We start from the raw sequence: 22,283 nt of genomic DNA on the forward strand, positions 1-22,283 counted from the left end.
AAGGACTTTTCATCTATTGCACGGCCCTTGACGAGATTGCTAGTTAAAGATGCGCCGTTTGAATTCACAGAGGAATGTCAAGGTGCTTTTGAGAGACTTAAGGAGGCACTTGTGACAGCGCCAATTATATCGTCTCCGGATTGGAGCTTGCCCTTTGAGCTCATGTGTGATGCGAGTGACCAAGCCTTAGGGTGTGTTTTGGGTCAAAGGAAGGATAAGAAGGTCCACGTGATTTACTACGCGAGCCGGACCATGGCGGGAGCTCAACTCAATTATACCACAACCGAAAAAGAGATGTTGGCGGTGGTATTTGCGTTAGACAAGTTTCGGCAATATTTGCTCGGATCAAAGGCCATCATTTATACCGATCATGCCGCCTTGAGATATCTTTTTGCTAAGCAAGATGCAAAACCAAGGCTTATTCGATGGATTCTTTTAATGCAAGAGTTCGATGTAGAAATCCGAGACAAAAAGGGAACGGAGAATGTTGTGGCGGATCACCTATCACGGTTAGAAACTCCGGAACCTATTCCAATTGGTGTTGATATTAATGAACGGTTCCCGGATGAAATGTTGATGGTAATCTCGGAAGTGGAGACACCTTGGTATGCGGATATAGCTAATTACTTGTCTTCCAATGTCATGCCACCGGATCTATCGCACCATCAAAAGAAGAAATTTCTGAGTGATGTGAAACGTTTTTTGTGGGATGAGCCGTATCTTTTCAAGATATGTGGTGATGGGATGATCCGGAGGTGTGTATCTTTGAAGGAAGTGATGCCAATTTTGAGCCAGTGTCATGAGGCGGATTACGCCGGGCATTATGGGGCGTCAAGGACCGCGGCTAGAGTGCTGGAAAGTGGGTTCTTTTGGCCTACCCTATTTCGCGATGCCAAGGAGTTTGTGGGGCATTGTGATCGTTGTCAACGAGTAGGGAACATCTCCAAACGAGATGAGATGCCATTGACCTCAATCCAAGAGGTGGAGATCTTTGATGTGTGGGGCATAGATTTCATGGGGCCATTTCCGATGTCTCATGGAAATCTTTTTATCTTGGTTTGTGTGGATTATGTATCGAAATGGGTAGAAGCGGAGGCTTTACCTACAAACGATGCCAAGGTAGTGGTGAAGTTTCTCAAGCGTCTGATTAACCGATTTGGGACTCCAAGGGTTATCATTAGTGATGGGGGGTCGCATTTTTGCAACCGGCAATTTGAGGTTTTGATGAAAAAGTACAATGTATACCACCGAGTTGCTACCCCCTATCACCCCCAAACGAGTGGCCAAGTGGAGGTTTCGAATCGTGAATTGAAGAGAATTTTAGAGAAGACAGTAAATGGGACAAGAAAGGATTGGTCCCTCAAGTTGGATGACGCCTTATGGGCCTACCGCACGGCATTTAAGACACCTCTCGGTATGTCGCCTTATCGAATTGTGTATGGGAAAGGGTGTCACTTGCCGGTTGAATTAGAACACAAAGCCTATTGGGCAATTAAAAAGTTGAACTATGACTTCAAGGCGGCCGGTGAGAAGCGGTTGTTGCAACTTAATGAGTTAGATGAATTCCGACTTGATGCTTATGAGAATGCCAAACTTTATAAAGAAAGAACGAAGAAATGGCATGATGCTCACATCTCACCCAAGTCATTTGAAGTTGGAGCTTTTGTGTTGCTTTATAATTCAAGGTTGCGGTTGTTTCCGGGAAAATTAAAATCTCGGTGGAGTGGTCCGTATAAGATCCGGCACGTGGCGGTCCATGGAGCAATCGAATTAGAAAATCAAAAGGGAGAGACGTTCAAGGTCAACGGAAACCGTTGCAAGCCCTACTTGGGACCTTTGACGGGTCAAATAGATGACAAGATCTATCTTGCTCCCCCTTCGACTTAAGTGCCACGGATTGACGGTCGAGCTTTCGACCTTAAACAAGCGCACTTGGGAGGCAATCCCAAGAGGTTTGAATTTTAATGCTTTTAGTTGTTTTCATTTTGCAATTGCCTTAAGTTTTAATTTTTTGTGTTGTTTATGATTTGGCGTATTTCATATGTTTGTTATGTTCGAGATAATGCGTGGTATGTTCGGTTTTTGAATGTGTAGGAGTTCGGTGAAGCATTTCGTCGGACAAATCAAGGTTCCCCAACAAAGGAGAAACAGAATAATCTGTTCTCCCTTGTCTCGAATCGAGACAAGCCTCTTAGGAAGCTGTCTCGATTCGAGACAAGAGAAGCAGATTATTCTGCTTCTCATCTCTTGGTGTCTCGAATCGAGACACCTGATTAATAAGGGTGTCTCGATTCGAGACACTTGACTAAAAGGGGGGATTTTGAAATTTTCTCATTGGCTCTTATTTGCTTCACATGGATTGATGATGTGGCACGATCCTAACCCTTCAAGATTCAAATTTTTGACATGGATCACCAACTTACAACACATCTTGGCCCTTCAATCCATAGCTATGAATTTAGCCATAAAAAGGACTCCATCACTTCATCTTCTTCACCATTCCATACTTAAATTAGAAAACCTCCATATCCAAAAGCTTCTTTCTCTTTCATCAAGCCAAATCTTCAAGAAGCTCTAGCCACCACTCTATCCACCCAAATTCAATTCTAAACACATTTCCAAACACCCTTTTCCTCCATTATCATGTCAAGAGCAACAAGATCAAAAGCACAAGCATCCAACCCACCCATTGAAGAAGACCAACCCATTAGAGCATTCCGCTCAACCCGGAAAACCACCGCCTCCGGCGCTCGAGTTACCGGAGTGAATACCCCGGGTTCTCTAACAAGGTTGTACGAGGCACCTTTTGCAATTCGGACAAGGGATGAAGGCGAGTTATACAAGAAGCTTAAGAAGCGAGGAATAGCCGATCATTACGCATTTCATTGGGAAACCTTGGAAAAGCTAAAAATCCGGGAGGGGATTGAAGACGCCCTTAGATGTTTCCAATTGGGCAAGATGGCCAACACACCACACGAGTTTTGCGAAGAACTCATTTACGAATTCTTCACAACATTGAAGGAGGTACCCGGAGAAGATGCGAGCCTTGCCTATCGGTTAGGGGGAAAGGAATTGGTATACACATTGAAGAATTTGTGTGATGATTTTGATCTTGATAATGACGGAATCAAGTGGATGCCTTCAAGTGAAAACTTTGATGACAATAAAATATGGAACGTGGCTTCGGGAAAAGCGGTATATGATCCACACAAGGCCAAGTTGAATGAAGTGCGGGATATATATGAGGTGGTTTTTCTCAAGTGGTACGGTCATTGCTATTGTGGGCGTCATGAGTATAACAAAGTGGCAAGAAGCGATTTGCTCGTTCTTCGGGTTTTGCAAAATATTGGCGATACAAGTTGCGATATCAACGTAGCATACCGGTTCTTGAAAATGGTTCAAGAAGTACCTCGGAAAACAAAGAGGTTGGGGTTCGGATGGTTCATTTTGTACTTAGCACGGAAAGACCCGGATTTTGACGTAACGAGGTATCGGATCGTGTCCCCCAAATTGTTTGATGAAGGTCACCTCTCTACGGGTGCCTTTGTGAAGAAGGGCCGGATAGCGGGCAAATATTTGCAAGAAATTTGGGAAGAGGCCCACCCCGGCGAGCAACATCCATTCGCGGAGGAGAATGAACCGAGGGAAGAACCGGCTCCAAGGCGAGAAAAAGCGCAACCAAGAAGGAAAGATAAGCATGTAGCCGGTACTAGCACCGAGCAAGAAGAAGTTCCGGAAGGGGCCCAATGGGAGCAACCACCCCCATACGATTTCCAAGCGGATCAACGTGCTTTTATGGCGGAACAAAGAAAGATGTGGAAGAAGATGGAGTATAGGCAAGAAAGGATGCAACATCGCATGAGGAGGCATGAACAAAAGATGCAAGAGTTTTACAATGCCCAAGGCGGTCCGCGTTTCCCGTCTCCAACACCTTCGCCGGAGCCACCCGAGTTCGATTGAACTCGAAGATTTGCTTTCTTCAACTCTAACTCATGCAATTTTCCGTATTATTTCATTGCCATGCGGACATAGCATAGAAATAGTGTGAGGAGGGGTTGTTGAAAATATGAATGCGTTAGAGTCTCGGTTTTATTGTTTTGTTTTTAATGTTTGCATGTAGGAGTCTAGGTTGTTTGTTTTATGTTGTTTATTTTGAGTCACCTCGCACTAAATCGTTGGCTTGTGTATGTTGAAGCATGATTAGTAACCTTGGTGTATTTGTAAATGGAAGTTTTATTCCCGATCAATGAAGTTAGCAAGTGCATTTTTCTAGTTTAAATCAATTAAATGTGGATGTGTTTAATAAGATGCAAGTTGTATGACATGGTTCAATGAAATTCGAGTTAATTCCATGTTAATTGGTGTTGTGTTTTGATAAGTTTGAAGTGCTTAATACGGATGCATGATGTGTGCTTGTAATGTGATAAGTTGTGCCATTGTTGAAAATTTGAGGATGTTGGCATGTTTTCATAGGAATTGAGTTTTTTGCATGACACCCTTTTATTGAGTGATTTTTGAGCCTAATTGTTGTTGTGAGTGTCAATTGCATGCTAGATTCCTAGAACTTGCTTGGTGTCCGTTCAAAACTATAAAGGTTGAGTGTTAATGACTAGATGAGTATGGCATTTAGGAATACCCCAAATTTTTGAACTAAATCACTTAAAAGCCTACCCTCTACCTTTAGAATCACCATTTTGAGCCTAAGCCTTTCTTTGTCAAAACACAAATTACACAACTCCTTTCAACAACTTACCTCTTAAAACACCCAATTTGATTTGAATGACTTAATGATGAGAAAAATGCGACACTAGCTTGATGACTAGAAAGAAATGTGAAAATGTTAAAAGAATAAGAAATTTGCCTCGAGAAAATCAAAAGAAAGAAAGAATAAAAACGATTTCAAGAAGAAAAATAAATTAAAAAAAAAAAAAAAAAAAAACACAAAAGAAAAAGAGGAAAATGAAGAAAAGAAAAGAAAGAAAGAATAAACAAAGGCAATAAATAAAAAAAATAATAATTCAAAAGTTCACAAGTGTTGAAAATCCGAGCTAGGTCGAAAGTATATTAGAAAAGAGTCGTTCAAATTAAGTTTTAGCCAAGTATCCAAATCTACCTACCCCTAACCCATAAGCCAAGTTACAACCCTCACAAGTCCATATGATAGTTGTTGATTACCGAACCAAATAGTCGAGTTCGGGACTAAAAGCAAGCCTATGGTGAATAAGCACGATGTGAGTTTAATTGTTTACCCTAAACACTTGATTCAGGAGGCACATGATTCGGTTAATTTGTTCTCGAAGAGAGGTAGAGATGGGTTATCGGATCAGTTTGGTAACATTGAGATATCGGTGGAGACTGCTGAGCAGTCCCGCCGGATGCAATGAAAATATTAAGTTGGAACCTCCAAGGAGCGGGGAATCCTTGGACGGTACGGGCGCTCAAATTTTTAATTCAATCTAATTCCCCGAATATTTTCTTTTTAATGGAAACTAAACTCTCCCGTGGTGAGTTTGATATTATTTGTAGAAGTTTTATGACGTTTAATTCGTTTATTGTTGACTCTAATGGTAGACGAGGAGGTATGGCTCTTTTTTGGAACAATAATCTGGATGTTAGGATTAATGATTATTCGGCTAATCATATTGATTTTTCTGTGACGGATATGGTGCTGGATTCAACTTGGAAGGGTCTGGGTGTCTATGGTTGGCCAGAAGGGAACAATAAACACCTTACATGTGACTTGATGAAACGTTTATGTGAGGATAAGAGCTGCCCGACTCTTATGTTTGGGGATTTCAACTTGTTCTTGTATAACAATGAGAAACTGGGTGGTAGAATCCGAGATCAGAAGGAACTTATCGAGTTTCGATCTACTATCGAGGAGTGTGGTGTGGCGGATATGGGTTTTGAGGGTAGTGCGTTTACATGGACAAATAGGCGATCCGGAGATCATCTAATCCAAGTGAGGCTGGACAGATTTTTCTCTAACTCTAAATGGCAGGATATGTATACGGATTGGCAAGTTTCTCATCTTTCAAGAATTCAATCGGACCACTGCCCTATTATTCTATGTACTAAAGTGGAGTCTCAAAAAACCGTTCCTAAACCTTTTCGGTTTGAACAGTTCTGGATGAGGCATGCGGGCTTTGAAGAGTGTGTGACTCAAGCTTGGGAAAATGGCTACAACAGCAGCAATTTAATGGAAAAATTACGTGAATGTGGATCTAGGATGAAGGACTGGGCCTATCACAATCTGGGTAGTGTCAGGAAAACAATCAAGAAGAAATCTGAGGAGTTGAAGATTTTGCAAGAAAGGGGGGAGATGAGACGCAAAATGGAGATGTTGTGCTTCAGGCCGAATTAAATGAATTGCTGCTTCGTGAGGAGATGTTGTGGAAACAAAGGTCGAGAGCGGATTGGTTACAAAGTGGCGATCGAAACACTAAATTTTTTCACCAAAAGGCTTCAAACCGAAAAAAGAATAATTCGATTCTCCGCATTAAAGATGAAGCAGATTGTTGGCAAGTGGGGGAAGGTATTAAACGTGTGGCTATCAACTATTTTCAGCATCTGTTTGCAACGTTGAGGCCTTCAGATCAGGATAGTGTGGTCAGCTGCATTAATTTGGCGATTTCTGATTCCCAGGCAGCCGATATTAATTTGCCTTATTGCTCGGAGGAAATCACGCAAGCTCTGAAGCAAATGGGAGCTTCTAAGGCCCCTGGCCCAGACGGTATGTCAGCTATGTTTTATAAGTCGTATTGGAGAGTGGTGGGTTCGGATGTGGTTAAATGTGTCCTTAATTTCATGGAAAATGGTGTGATGCCTGATGGTATGAACCATACAAATATTGTGCTAATTCCAAAAGTTGCTAAACCAACTTCCATGAAAGACTTTCGACCAATTAGTTTATGTAATGTTGTGTACAAACTAATTTCGAAGATTCTAGCCAATAGACTTAAGCGGGTTCTTGATAATGTCATCCATGAGTCGCAGAGTGTGTTTGTTCCAGGGCGCCTCATTACGGATAACGCGCTTGTAGCTTTTGAAATGTTCCACTCGATGGCGAAACGGTCGAAGGGTAAGCGGGGAACAGTGGCGATCAAACTCGACATGAGTAAAGCCTACGACAGAGTGGAGTGGTCGTTTGTGGAAGGAGTTATGAGGAAAATGTGTTTTCCTGAACACTTTATTCGGTTAATTATGACCTGTGTCAAAACGGTATCCTTTTCGGTCATGATTAATGGGCAGCCACATGGGTTAATCTCTCCGCAACGCGGTTTAAGACAAGGAGACCCGCTTTCGCCTTATTTGTTTCTTTTGTGTTCTGAAGGTTTTTCAGCTTTGCTTCGTAGGGGAGTTGAGAATGGTTCTTTGTCGGGTAGCAAGGTTTGTAGGGGTGGTCCGTATATAAACCACTTATTCTTCGCGGATGATAGCATATTATTTGCAAAAGCAACCACTAGGGAATGTATGTACTTAAAGGAGACAATTAATAGATACGAAAAGGCTTCGGGTCAGTTAGTCAATTTTGAAAAATCTGAATTGATGTTCAGTTCGGGTATTCCTCGTCAGAGCCGTGATGTTATAGGCACTATTCTGGAGGTGCGAGAGGTAGATCATTTCCAGAAATATCTTGGGATGCCAACGATGATTAGAAGAGCAAGAAAGCCGATTTTCTCTTTCCTTCGGGATAGACTTCACAAGAGAATAGCGGGTTGGAAGGAGAACTTTTTATCAAAGGCCGGGAGAGAGGTGTTGATCAAGTCGATAGCCCAATCCATCCCTACGTACATAATGAGTTGTTTTGCCTTACCCATTTCGTTCTGCTACGAGTTGCAAAGTTCCACGGCAAGGTTCTTTTGGAGTGGGTCGGATGATAAACGAAAGATTCCGTGGGTTAGTTGGGAAAAAGTGTGCAAAGCGAAGAAACATGGAGGTCTTGGATTCAGAAATCTTAGAGCTTTCAATCTAGCGATGTTGGCAAAACAAGTTTGGAGGTTGCATCAACATCCGGATTCTCTATGTGGGCAAGTTTTCCGTTCAAAGTACTACCCAAACTCTGATGTTCTTAGTGCTTCTATTGGGCGGAGATCAAGCTATGTCTGGCAAAGTTTTATTGAAGGGCGCAAAGTGTTGACTTCGGGACTGGCCTGGCGAATTGGTAATGGCAGTTCTATCCGAGCTAAAAGTGATAATTGGATCACGAATGCTCGATATATGAAACCGTTAGGTGCTTCTATCCCTGATGATGATTGTCGGGTAAGTTACTTTATTGATGAGGTGAACAAAGGTTGGGATGTTGCTCGTGTTAAACAAGTTTTCTCAGAAACTGATTCGATGAACATATTGCAATTACCCATATCACGTCGCCTGCCACCGGACAAGATTTTCTGGCCTCATACAAAGATGGGTATTTTTACTGTCAAATCAGCGTATTATGTTGCTGTGAATATGGCTCGTTGTAATGAAGTTGGCTCATCAAATGATAATGGGTGTGATGACTTATGGAAGAATATATGGAAGGTTCCTATCCCGGCGAAGGTCAAGCATTTTCTTTGGCGGATCAGCTGATAGGAGTGAAATACTCCTATCTTTAGGATGTCTTTTCGTATGCTTTTATGTGTTGTCACCCCGCTTTTATATGGAATTGATTAGCTTATAGAGGGTGTTTATGTTTCAGGGAATCAAGAGCATTACGAAGAGTTTTGAGGCCGAAATAGTGGAAATTGAGCGGAAGCGAAAGCCGGAGGCAAAAGAAGCAAATCCTCCCCCTTCTGAAGAGGTGTCTCGAATCGAGACATCCCACTTAAATGGGTGTCTCGAATCGAGACACAAGTTTTTTATAAGCAGATTGTTCTGCTTAGTGTGTCTCGAATCGAGACACACTCATAAGTTGAGTGTCTCGATTCGAGACCACAGTAATTGAGGGAGCTCAGATTTCTTGGATTCTTTCCCTATTGGGCCAAACATTCTAGATGGGTTGTATTTTTATTCCCTATTTTGGGTAGTACTATATAAGGGTACCTTATTTTCCCTTTTTAGGGTTATGCACTAGATTTAGATTTGTAGCCCCCATTTCCTATTACTATTCTCAGATTTTTAGATACAATTGTTCTTAGCTTTAATTCCAGATTCTTGTTCTTAACTTTGGTGATTAATGCAAGATTATTATTATTCAAGCTTCATTATTATAGTTATTGTTGAATGTTTTTCTTCTACTTATTAAAGGTAATCTTTCTACATCTTAATAGTATGTTTAATTCTTGTTTAATTATTGCTTTAGTTTTGATAATGGCTAGCTAAACTCCTTGTTTGGGGGTTGTTGATGATTGCCATGATTAGTTGAATAGTTGATTAGGGTTGATTTGTGTTGGGAGTTTGTTGTGATTATTGGGGCTTAATGCTTAGATTAACTTGATCTATTAATCTATGTTTAGAGACTAGTTAATTAGGCGAGAGTCAATTAATTAGACGGACTTAGTTGATCACAAACCTAAAATCTAATCACGCTAGGGCGGTTTAGGGATTAGGTGGTTAGAAGTTAGCTTCGCGATTGGATTAGATTGACATTGTTGACTTCTAATTACGCGAGAGCGATTTAGACGTCAACTTGATAATCTAATCTCAATTAGACCTAATTGCGGACTCGAGAGAGCGGATTAGGCAATCTAGAAAAACTTGACCCGAGCCGATAACACTATTATACCCAATTTTCTAGGATTCGTTAGTGGCATGATTTAACAACCTCTAGACGCTTTTTCCTATTGTTATTCCCGTTTATTAATTAATTGCTTTAGTTTTTAATTGCTTAAAGTGTGATTCACTAGTTTTAAATTCCATAGTCATTACTATAATTCCAATTGATCGTTGCTTTCCGAATTGAATTTCCATTTACATATTCGCTCACTTTAAACCTCTTGTCTTCGTGGGATCGATTCCGTATTTCCGGATTACTACAAGTTAGTATTTTTGCTAACATCAGCCACAATACCCTAGCCTGCAATGCCAATTTAGTGAAGAAAAAGATAGAGATTCCTATTTTTTGCCCGCGCTGCTTTACGGAGGAGGAAACAACCCTGCATTGTTTGAAAGAGTGTGATGTAGTTCGGGGATTATGGCTTTTATCGCCTCTTAATCTGCGAGTGGACAGGCTTCAAAGCAGGTCCATGCCGGAGTGGTTAGCTGTTATGTTCAGTTCGTTGAAGCAAGAGGAGTTGCAACAGTTCATCATGTCACTGTGGGTGATTTGGAACGATAGGAACAACGTAGTTTTCGGAAATCATCGTTTGGATCCCTCGTTAATATTCCATTGCATTCCTTCCTTGTTATCTACAGGTGGTGGTGATAAAGATAAGAGAAACTTGAAGCCAGCCGAACACCAGATATGGTCCCCTCCGCCTTTGCAGTACCTGAAGATTAATTCTGATGCAGCGATATGGATAGTGAAGAACCTTGCAGTACTCAGCGCTGTGTGTAGGGATTCGTCGGGTAAGGTGGTTAGAAGTGGCGTTTCACTTTTGCATGGCTGCACCAACGTTGATTATGCAGAAGCCAAAGCAGTTATGTTTGGCTTGAGGATCTCGGGTGATTTAAACTTCAGGAACGTGGTGTGTGAGATGGATTCCCTCAACGTAGCTAATAGACTTCGATATCCCTATACAGCTGATGATTATATGCAGCTTATGGTTGATGATTGTCTTATCGAATGTGAGGGACGAGAGGTTCTTTTTCAGTTTGTTAACCGCTCGTGTAACCAAGTGGCTCATGCTTTAGCCAAATGGGGTTTATTCTTTGGTAGGGATTGCGTTTTCGACGGAAGTGTTCCTTTTCCGGTCAATGAGCTTGTAAGCGATTGTTGATTTTAATAAAGCGCATTCTTGATTCTCAAAAAAAAAAAAATACTAAAAACTAAATTGGAGATAATTTATCTACCTATTCTAATTAGGACTTTAATTGCAATAGTGATTAATTAAATAACTAATTAGTTAATGACTATAAAACTTTTATTTAGTAGTAAACTAGAAAGGATTATTCAGTAAATTTGCTTGTCCCTCGCCATTCGTGCTTTTATATATAGTATAGATAGATGTTAAAGATTTAATTACAGTAAACCCACTTTATTAATGCAAAAGTTATTTGACTTTTTTTATTTTGGACTGATCTCCTATGTTCGTCATTGATGAGCACATCAATTTGTATTGATTAGGGATGAGAATTCAAAATTTCCAACCTTCCGTTGCTTTCTAAAACAATAAATACATTAAAAAAATTATTAATCATTTAAAAATATCTATTTTCGAATTGTTTTTTTTACATTTCAATTTTTAAGATCGTCATACTCTCTGTTTTTCTATTTTCAATTTAAATTACAATCATTTTTTAAATTTAAATTTCTATGAATTTTTTTTAAATCTATCCCTTATATTTGATATATAGTCTCAATTTTAATATTTTTTTAATATATTAAAAACTAATCTAGACTACATGTTAAATATAAAAGACATTTAATAAAATTGATAGTTTTGAAAGTTTGGTGTAAACAAAAACAAGTCGAAAAGGTAAGAATTATTAAACAATGCAATTATTAAAAATAGTAAAAATCATTTCGAGATTCCAATGTTTTATTATTTTTGTTCAGAAAACTCTCACCGTAAAGTTATTTTTTCTATTCTCTTTACTTATTTAACTTTTGATTTTCATACCCTCTTCTTAGGCTCAAAATAATATTATTATAAGTAAATAAATTGAAAGAAAATAAATAAAGATGTAAATATTAAAAATCAAATAAGTAAAAGAACTTGAAAAAATATTTTTACGGCAAGTTTTTTCTAAAAACATGTTAAAATATAGGTTCTCATAATGGGTTTAGCTTTAAAAAAAATTAAGGTCCTGGCTTTCTAAAGTCTAAACATACTTTTTCATTGCATATTAGTCAACAACATCAATATAGGGATCGAAATTGGATGGTTATAAAATGAAAAGATAAAATTGAATTCATTGAAACCTAATTTAAATTTATCGAAGATATTAAATTGAACAACCCAACATTTTATTGATTATCCAACTTAGCAACGTAATTCAAAAAAACAACCAAATAAAGCATAAAAATTAGAGAAAAGGACATTAAATTTTTAATTGAAAGTAGATTTTATAATTTCAACACGAGTTTTGATATGAGCGACATGCTTGTCTTTCGGCGGTAGGAACTCTTTGATCACATCAATTTGACGGAGTTTTTCGAGCCATTTGTTTAAAACTGGAAATTTTTCGTCAGTGATAAATTCTAATTGCAGAACTTCAAACATCAACTGAAACGAATGTGCAACAACAAATGCCACAATGTCCACATATCCAATTTCTTCATTTCCAAAGAATTCTTTTCCTTTTAGCTCGTTTTCTAGCAACTTCAAACTCTCATATAATTCTTGATTTTCGTGCTCTAACTCTTCTCCCTTGCACTTAGCCATTGCAATCTTGTAAATTGTTTGCAGGATCTGCATTTATTAATAGAAGCCGATAAGGAAAATATAGGGTTTAAAAGTCCAAGCAATTTTTTTTTTCTGTTCAATATTTCAATCCGGTATTATAATATTTTTTTAAAAGAATTCGATAATACAATTTTAATGCATATCAAAGTGCAATAAAGAGTCATCAAAGCTGCTAATTCATAAAGAGTCATCAAAACGGACCAACCAACACTATTACACTAATGCTAAAGTTGTATTATCAAACTAAATTAAAACTTAAAAATTTAGCTACGATTATAACTTCTAATCCAAACTAAATGAGCTGAAAAATTCAATTACCTTATCATCGACGAAATTAGCCCAAAAACGAGCTATGGCTCTATCGTAAGGGTGGTTAGGCAAGATGGGATGATCCGGCCAGGTTTGGTCGATGTATTCAAGAATAACCAGTGATTCTGCAATGGGTTTACCATTGTGAAGCAGAACCGGAATTTTTGTGTGAACAGGGTTGGATTTGAGCAATAAATGACTCTTGTTGGATAGATCTTCGTCTATAAATTGATAATCTATGCCTTTTAATTTTAGAGCTAATTCTACTCTCCAACTAAAGTAGCTAGCCCACATCCCTATCACCTTCACTTCTTCTCCCATTTCTTGGCTTCTAAGTTGCTTCTGCCTTGCCTCTTCCACTCTAATTATATATATACGGTAAGATCATGGTAGTTTTTAAATTTGTGCGTTAAAAACAATTCATATATTCGAAATTATTTTAATCAATTAATATAATTATTTTTATTTTAGATCAATTAGCTTTTAAATTGTACAAAATAAATGATCTTCATCGAAGAGTAATTAACATAAAAAAAAAATCTTAATTAACTTAAAAAATTAAAAAACGTTGTCTTTAGTTGATTAAATGTTAGTTGATTGATTTTAATTTATAAGTTTTAAATATATACAGTGTTAATAATTAAAAATATCTCATTTTTCATAATTTAGGACGAAACTTTTATATATATATATATATATATATATATATAATTTAAAATACTTTATGTTTTAAAGTTGACATGATGTCAGTGATGGAAAAAGTCTTAGGTAGACCGAGTCTATCACGTCATCTGTAGACTAAACCATTTATAGTGCAACCTCATTAAAATGATGGCAATATGATAATTATTGTACAATAAATACAATCAAATTTTAATGGTAATATTACAATATTGCCATCCTTTTAATGAGGTGTTATATTATGAGTGGCTTAATTTACGGATGACGTAATAAAATCGGTCTATCTATAAATTTCTGGTCAGTGATGACTAGATTTAGTGCAAGTCGTGGTCTCCATATATCTGATCTGTGAGATATAAATATAGATGCCAAGATTGAATATAACATTGGGGGGATCTAATTATTTTTATTTTGGAAATGGACTTTTGCATCTTCCGTGCAAGACTTGACAATAAGCTTACGTCGCTAATTTTAAAAGGCATATGAATTTGTAAAATGCTCTATTAATTTAAGTGAGGTTGTAAATTCGCACCGTATATATGTATACAGTTGTCTAAAATTTAAAATTACAATTTTTCTTTTATAAAAGACCTATCCGGCTCGAAATTAGATTAATATAAATGTGAAATGTTTAAAAGTGTTGTTTTATAGTTAGAATCTGTTCAGAATACCTCATAAATATTTTTTGTTTTTTGAAATTAATGATTCATTACTGCCTATCCACCAACAATATCAAATTATAGATAATATTAATTTTGAAATTTAAATATTTATATTATTAACAATTATAATTAAATTTTAATTTTTAATATATTAATAAGTTAATAACATTTACTTTTTTATTTTTCAAAAATGTTTAATGGCGCCAACAATTAAATATTTTGACTTTTTACAAATGTGTTAAAATTTTATCCAATTTATTAATAATTTCAATGCAATAACTTTTATTTTTTCTAAATAGTTATTTTAATATTCAGTTAGATGTCTATACTAGCTAACTCTACAGCAAAATTCAACTTCATAATATTTAACTTTGCTTATAATCCCAAAGAAAAGTACTTAAAAATATGAGTAAAATATATTCTCGATTGTCGGTAATTTAAATGAAAAAAAATATAAGTTTGAAATTCTAGATTAATATATAAGTTTAAACCGTGTGATTAAAATGAGAAAACATGTAAAATTGGTGAATTTTTAGACATTAACCCTTCAAAAATACAACAAAAAACCTATAATAAAAATTCAAAATCATGATGTTAGTGGTCAAGTTCTTTTTGTTGCATGAGATAGGAGGTTCCAACTTCAAATCTCATATACCGTAGTTTGCCTTATTTAAAAAAAAAATGCTCAACAATGATAATTAATTTTGCTAAAATCCACTAGCGACTAATATAAAATAAATTTATCTTTATTAAAAATATTTTAGAGAAAAATGTATTAGTTATTGATGGATACCGAATCCTACTGAAAGTATAATGGAGCCGAGTTGCAGGGGATCCACTCTCAGGCGACGCCGGACTCCCCCTGAAGACCGAAAGATACGGAGGAGATGCCGAATCTCTAAGATTCGGTAATACACTAATAAAGACCGAATCCCACATGATCCGCCAAGAGCGCGTCAGGTCCGGGATTCGGGTAAACGACTGAATATGGAAATATTGTCCTATTTGGACACAAACACTACATATGGAAGGATAAGCTCTACTTTAGGAAGATAAGACTATTTAGGAAGACGTTCCTAAATAGGACTCTTATCAGATTAAGGTAGATCTCGACAAATCAGGAGAATCCCTACGATACGGCCGAATCCCTACAAAGTAGGATTCACCTGCCTAATACAACTCTACTAGGTATATTCGACTACTATAAAAGGAGCACGAGGTATGCCTAGAATCACAATTACATTCACATACTCAAAACGCTGCTCAAAGCTCTAGACTGACTTTAGCATCGGAGAGTTAATCGGACAACCACCGTCCGGTTAGCTTCTACCCTGTTTTGCAGGTTCACTCACCGGTTCAGAAGGCAGACTCCATCAATTGGCGCCGTCTATGGGAAAAGCTTAACTAAACTTCAAAAGAAGGAGCTTTTCTGAACTCAAAAACAAATCTCATTGAAGAAGATGACTTCTGAAAGAGTAAACCTGAAGAACCAAACGTCACAAAGAAAACGAAAAGCAACAGAACTCTCAACTCCTCCTCCAGTAACTTTTGACGGGGAGGACTTCGGGAGAATAGCCGAAGAGCACAACGAAGCTCTGGTAGTGGCCATGATCATCGAACATTGGAACGTTGAGAGAATCCTGATCGATGAAGGAAGCGCAATAAACCTAATAACAAAAAAGGCCTACGAAAGCCTAGGAGGAGACCTAGCGGAACTAAAGAGAAATGCCACGCCTGTGGTAGGATTTGGGGGCTTGCCGATTAAGCCCAACGGAACAACTACCCTTGACGTCAAGCTAGGAAGGACAAGGAAAAGCGAGGAATTACCTACACGGTTTAGCGTCGTAGAAATCGACCTGCCATACAACGCAATACTGGGGAGACCATTCCTCCACGACTCAGCTGCCGTAACAAGCATAAAGGCACTAACCATGAAGATACCGACGAAACAAGGAATTATCACGATACAAGGAAACCGAGCCGAGGCGAAAAAGTGCTACGAGCAAGCAATAAAAGAATCAGGCGAAGCAATGGCAATAGAAGAAATCCTTAATCACGACATCGAAGAAAAAGAAACAACACCAGAAGGCGAAACAAAGAAACTCCAACTCGACGGGGAGAAAAGAGTAAATCTCGGCGCAAACATGAACCCGAAGATCGAAAGCAAAATCACGGCCATGCTGAAAAACAACGTCAAAACCTTCGCTGCTAACGCATCAGAAATAGTCGGAATAGACCCCCAAGTCATTACTCATGATCTAAATGTAGCAGAAGCGGCGAACCCAGTGAAGCAAAAGAAAAGGAAATTCTCGGAAGAAAAACAGAAAATAATCGCTGAAGAAGTAGAAAAACTGGAGAAAGCAGGATTCATACGAGAAGTCCACTACCCCGAATGGGTAGCTAACGTAGTGATCGTAAAGAAAGCCAACGGAAAAAATAGAATGTGTGTGGATTACACCGATCTAAACAAAGCGTGTCCTAAAGATAGCTACCCTCTCCCAGATATCGATCAACTCGTGGACTCTACTGCTGGACACGCGATGTATAGCCTAGCCGACGCAGCTCAAGGCTACCACCAAATCCAGATGAAGGAGCAAGACCAGGAAAAAACTTCATTCATCACGGAGGGAGGAACTTACTGCTACACGGCAATGCCTTTCGGCTTGAAAAATGCTGGAGCAACATACCAAAGACTTATGAATTTCATGTTCAAAGACGAGATAGGAAAGCGAGTCCAGGTGTACGTAGACGACCTAATCATCAAGAGCGAGAAGGAAGAGACCCATGCAAAAGATCTGGAAGAAACATTCAACATACTGAATAAGTTTGGAATGAAGCTGAACCCCGACAAATGCACGTTCGGCGTACAAGGCGGGAAATTCTTGGGATTCATGATATCTCAAAGAGGAATAGAGGCAAACCCCGAGAAGATCAAAGCAATTATGGACATGAAGGCACCAAGAAGCATAAATGAAGTTCAAAAACTCAACGGGCGAATCACAGCACTCGGTAGATTCATGTCTTGCTCAGCAAAAAGATGCTTGCCTTTCTTCAAAGCCCTCAAAGGAACACAAAAATTTGAATGGAATGAAGACTGCGAGAACGCCTTTGAAGAAATAAAGAAGTTCCTCGTCACCCCTCCATTGCTAAGCAGACCGCTGAAAGGGGAGACGCTATACCTATACATCAGCACCACGCACGAGACCATCGGGACAGTGCTGGTAAGGGAAGAAGATAACGAGATGAAGCCAATCTACTACATTAGTCGAGTCCTGAAGGGCGCGGAGACACGATACCCCGAGATCAAAAAAATGGCACTTGCCGTACTGACCACAGCTAAAAAGCTGAGATACTACTTCCAAAGTCACAACGTTGTGGTAAGGACAAATCAACCATTGCGAAAGGCGATCCAACGACCAGAAACCTCCGGAAGATTAGTCCACTGGTCCATCCAACTCAGCGAACACGACATAAGATACGAACCTCGCCCAACTCTGAAAGCACAAGCTTTGGCGGACTTCGTAGCAGAAATAACTCCAACCGAGACTGGCCAACCCAAACCAGCCTTGGTATGGGAACTCCACGTAGATGGAGCATCGAATGAAAAAGGAGCTGGAGCAGGAGCCATCCTCAAAGGACCCGAAAAAATCAAGATCGAATATGGAGTAAACATCCAATTCGCCGCCAGCAACAATGTAGCTGAGTATGAAGCCCTAATTGCAGGCCTCGGCCTCGCATTAGAAATAAGAACGGAAATCCTAAAAATCTATAGCGACTCCCAGCTGGTGGTAAATCAGGTCAAGGGAGAATATCAAGCCAAAGAAACAGGGATGATCGAATACCTGAGTCAAGTCAAAACACAGCTTCAACAGCTGGAAGCACAAGGAGGACAATGGGAAATCATTCAAATCCCGAGAGAGGAAAACACCGAAGCCGACGCCATCGCCAAATCAGCGTCAGAACTCGGAGATCTATTCACTAAAATGCAGCTAAAGGAAATTCTCGAATCACCAAGCACCAGAAAAACAGAAGTCATGGCAATCGAGGAGGTCGACTCCTGGATGACTCCACTGATCAAATATCTAGACCGCGGCGAATTACCAACAGACAAAGTCGAAGCCATTCGCACCATCAGAAAATCTGCCAACTACTCTTTTCACAATGGAGTTCTTTACCGAACCTCATTAACTCATCCATGGTCTAGGTGTGTCTCGCCTCAGACAGGAGAATCCATCTTAAAGGAAATCCACGAAGGAATATGCGGCGCGCACGAAGGAGCAGTTACCATAGCAAGAAAGACAATACTCCAGGGATACTACTGGCCGACCATCAAAGAAGACGCAAAAGCATTAGTCAAGAAATGTGATAAATGCCAAAGACACGACAACATCAGTCGTGTACCGGCAGTGCCTCAAGGATCAATGGAAAGCCCATGGCCGTTCGCCACTTGGGGGATTGACATAGTTGGACCGTTCGAAACGGGAAAACATCAAGCGAAATTCCTAATCGTCGCAATAGAGCACTTCACAAAATGGGTAGAGGTAGCACCTGTCGCAACCATCACCGCAGCCAAAGTAGAGGAATTCTTCAAGAACGAAGTAATATGCCGATTCGGCATACCCCACACTGTAATAGCAGACAACGGCAAACAATTCAATTGCAAGCGGTTCAAGGCATTTTGCAAAGGACTAATGATCAATTTGAAATTTACTTCGGTGGCGCACCCCCAGACAAACGGAATGACAGAAGTCACCAACCGAACCATAGCACAAGGAATAAAAAAGAGACTTTCTCAGTACAAGGAGAACTGGGTAGAAGAATTATACAGCGTTCTATGGGCATACAGAACAACTCCTAGAAAAGGAACTGGCGAAACACCTTTCAGGCTCGCCTACGGCACTGAAGCAGTAATTCCAGTAGAAATTGGCATACCCAGTATCAGAGTAAACTATCTAGAAGAAGAAACCAATGAGGCTAGAACAAGACTATGTCTAGACCTACTAGAGGAGAGAAGGGATGAAGCGGTAACCCGAGCCGCTACATACAAGAAGCAAGCCGCAAAATACCATAACAAAAGAATGAATTTTAGAGAATTTCAAAGAGGCGATCTGGTCTTACGAAACGCGGAAGTTGGCAGAGGAAACGCAGGAGTAAAGAAAATGCAAGCTAATTGGGAAGGCCCCTTCATCATAGAAGAAGCTACTGGCAAAGGCGCATATAGACTAAAGACAATAACTGGGTCCATGGTACCCAGATATTGGAATGTAGAACACCTGAGAAAGTATTATCAATAAATTCATGGCTTGTACTTATTTCCATTTTTGAAATAAAAGGCGATTTGGCGAAACAAACCTTATAGGCTCGCTCGAGACCTAATACATACAATTTAACAAGAGTCGTTTGAATCTTAGTTAAAAAATAATTTAGACTCGTCCGAGTCAAATAAATAAAAGGATCCATTCGGACCTACAAATAAATCACACCAGCAGAAGTTTAGATTAACTTCTCAAAATAACAAACGAGTTTAGATTAACTCTACAACTAAAGAAAAGCAATGGTCAAAAGATCATTATATTCACAGAAGAAAAATTACAAAGGATCCGCCACGATCCAATACAAAAAAAAAGGCGAAAGCAAAAAATACTAAAAAGCAAAAAATACAAAAAGGAGAAAATAAAAACTAAGCCTTATTCAAAGCATCTTGCTTCTGCTTATCAAGCTTCGCCTTCACCTCCTTCGCCAAAGAAGCAGGATCCAACTGATTGACTCCAGAAAGATCGACGCCAGGATTCTGCTCCCGCAGCTTTGCCCCGATCGCCAACCGGTATTGTGTCATGACTTGGGAATAAAAGCTCCCAGAGTCACCCAATCGCCGGCGGAGACGCCCCTCTTCTTTCTTCAGATCATCCCTCTCCTTAGGGAGAGCACCTGAAGAAGATTGTAGAGACTCGACTTCCTCGGATAAAGTTCGAACCCGAGCCTCTAAAGCGGAAATCTCCCGAGTCTTGGTAGATACGGAGGACCTCAGCTGTTGGATCAGACCAGTCGCCTCGCCAGCCTCCTCCTCCATCTTTTGTTTCTCGGAGAGCCAGGATTCGGAATCTCTCTGAAGCTTCTTCAATTGATCCACCGCATCCCTTCGGCGGCGCTCCAAAACAGCGATGGACTGGACCACCTGCGAAAGAAAACAACAAATAAGAAAAACAAAAGAAAAAAGGAGAAGCAAATCATAATATAAAAAAGAAAGAAGCATACCGAAAAACCGCCGAGACAGGCGAACTCAGCCAAATTATCGCCATGTTCGCGATCAATGGACTCAATGTCCTCTTTTATCATAATATTCTCCATGCAAGCATGAAGAATGGCGACGTTTGAAAGACGAGGCGGATTTTGCGCGTCCGCCCAAGCAGCAAACCGAGGCGCCTCCTCAATAGACACCCCAAAAGATTTCTTCTTCTTGGGACGCTTGGTAGAAGCCCCAGCCTGGTCCTCAGCAGGACGCTTCTGGCCAGCAGTAGGCAACCCCTTCAGAGAAGGACCTGACTCCTTCGAAGGAAGCAGAGGCGACTCGGAAGTCGCAGCAGGAACTTGATCGCCAGAAGCGGGATCAAGATCAGGATTCACCGAATCAGGCGTCGGATTCGGCACGGCGATTGTAGAGGGATTAGGAACGCCGCTGGTGACCTCGCCCATATCTACAGTCATATCGACATGAAAATTGTCAAGCAAATGTTCAAGAGAAGTCGACATCCTACAAAACAAAAACATAACAACAAAAGATTAGAAAAATACCTTCTAAAGGAAGACCCGCCAAAAGTATCTCACGACGACTCAAATACTGTTCTAAAAGAACGCTGTACTTGGGCTTGTCAAAACGACAATCCGACAGCAAAGACTGGGCGAAGTCTTTCTCCCCATCATCCAAATCAGGTACGTTAGTAAGCGAAACCTTACTAGAAGTAAAACTCCGCGAAAAAGAGGAGAAAGAAGAGTGCTGAACCAAGAAAAACTTAGGGGTCCAACCCTTCAAAGAAGAAGGAAGACTAAAAAGGGATCGATTCGGTCGACCACCAGCAAAAATAAATTCCTCACCCTTTCGGCGGGAGAAAACATAAAAATAATTAAAAAGAGCAAGCGAAGGCTCCTGCATCCGAACCCTACACGATTCCATAAAAGAACAAAGAAGGCGAATCGCGTTCGGATGCAGTTGACCCAAAGGAACACCTAAATTATGACAGACCTCTACGATTAAAGACTCTAAGGGAAACCTTAGACCCGCTAAAAGCTGTTCATGAAAAATTACTATCTTAGAAGGCGAATCCGTGCTATGATTCGCCCGATACGATTTCGCCGGCCTCAGAATAACATACGACCCGGGGAAGCTAAAATCCTCGGCATAACCGAGTATCTGCTCTCTTGACAAGGAGCTCCGGGTATATTCTAGCTCGTCACGAGCACCCTTCGCCCCCTCAGTTACTTCTGACATTTTAAAATTTTTAAAATGGGGGGGAAACACGGAATGATGATAAAATTAAAACTCTAAAAGATCAAAAGAAGGGAAAAGAAGGAGAACAAGACGAAGAACAAGACGAAGAACAGAAGGAATAAAATGAAAACTGAAAAACTACCAAGAAATTAAATTAGAGAAAAGGTAAAATACCTCGCTAGCAAATACGCAGGATCAAAAGAAAGATAAGGAGCAACTTGAAAACGAGGAATCTTGACAGCAGAAGAAGAAAACCCACAGAAAGCTTGAAGAAATCGAAAGTCTAAGCAGAGCGCAGAGAAAGCAAAAGTTGAAGAAAGAATAATTGAAGAAAATGAACAATCATATAGCCTAAACCAAAGAAACTGAAAAGACGAGATCCCATAATTACAAATAAGGACTAACTAATGGCGCACGAAGACACTTGTCCTTCATCCAGTCATAACCGTCTACGGATGGACAACACGTGGCAACGCAGAATCTCACTAAAGATGAAACGCCGCCCACAAACATATGAAACGACTCGCCCGGAATACAAAACGACTCGCCCGTATAAAAAAACTCAGCTCCAAAAGAGCTAAAATCCACTAAGGCATAAATGCCAAACTACTTCAGCTCACTTGCGGGGGGGCTAATGATGGATACCGAATCCTA

General features: G+C 39.7%; 2 protein-coding genes across 2 annotated transcripts; both read right to left on the minus strand.

Moving 5' to 3' along the window:
* Positions 1 to 12,035: 12,035 nt before the first annotated feature.
* On the minus strand, positions 12,036 to 13,190 carry LOC126686935 (glutathione S-transferase U7-like). The gene is made up of 2 exons (XM_050381239.2): positions 12,810 to 13,190; positions 12,036 to 12,497 (listed from the first exon to the last, which is right to left on the minus strand). The coding sequence occupies exons 1-2, from the start codon at positions 13,119 to 13,121 to the stop codon at positions 12,135 to 12,137; spliced, it is 675 nt and encodes a 224-aa protein (XP_050237196.1). The 5' UTR covers positions 13,122 to 13,190; the 3' UTR covers positions 12,036 to 12,134.
* Positions 13,191 to 19,742: 6,552 nt separating this feature from the next.
* Positions 19,743 to 21,943, minus strand: LOC126686926 (uncharacterized). The gene is made up of 2 exons (XM_050381231.2): positions 20,399 to 21,943; positions 19,743 to 20,318 (listed from the first exon to the last, which is right to left on the minus strand). Exons 1-2 carry the CDS (start codon positions 20,909 to 20,911, stop codon positions 19,824 to 19,826), a joined length of 1,008 nt encoding a protein of 335 aa, XP_050237188.1. The 5' UTR covers positions 20,912 to 21,943; the 3' UTR covers positions 19,743 to 19,823.
* Positions 21,944 to 22,283: the final 340 nt, after the last annotated feature.

The sequence above is a fragment of the Mercurialis annua genome, linkage group LG6 (genome assembly GCF_937616625.2).
Source record: "Mercurialis annua linkage group LG6, ddMerAnnu1.2, whole genome shotgun sequence".
In the NCBI taxonomy this organism is placed as follows: domain Eukaryota; kingdom Viridiplantae; phylum Streptophyta; class Magnoliopsida; order Malpighiales; family Euphorbiaceae; genus Mercurialis; species Mercurialis annua.

Coding starts and splice junctions, on each gene's coding strand:
- LOC126686926 (XM_050381231.2), bottom strand. CDS start 20,911: ATGTTTTTGTTTTGTAGGATGTCGACTTCTCTTGAACATTTGCTTGAC. Junction 20,319..20,398: donor CCTGTCTCGGCGGTTTTTCG/GTATGCTTCTTT, acceptor TTTCTTTCGCAG/GTGGTCCAGTCCATCGCTGT.
- LOC126686935 (XM_050381239.2), bottom strand. CDS start 13,121: ATGGGAGAAGAAGTGAAGGTGATAGGGATGTGGGCTAGCTACTTTAGT. Junction 12,498..12,809: donor CTAATTTCGTCGATGATAAG/GTAATTGAATTT, acceptor TAATAAATGCAG/ATCCTGCAAACAATTTACAA.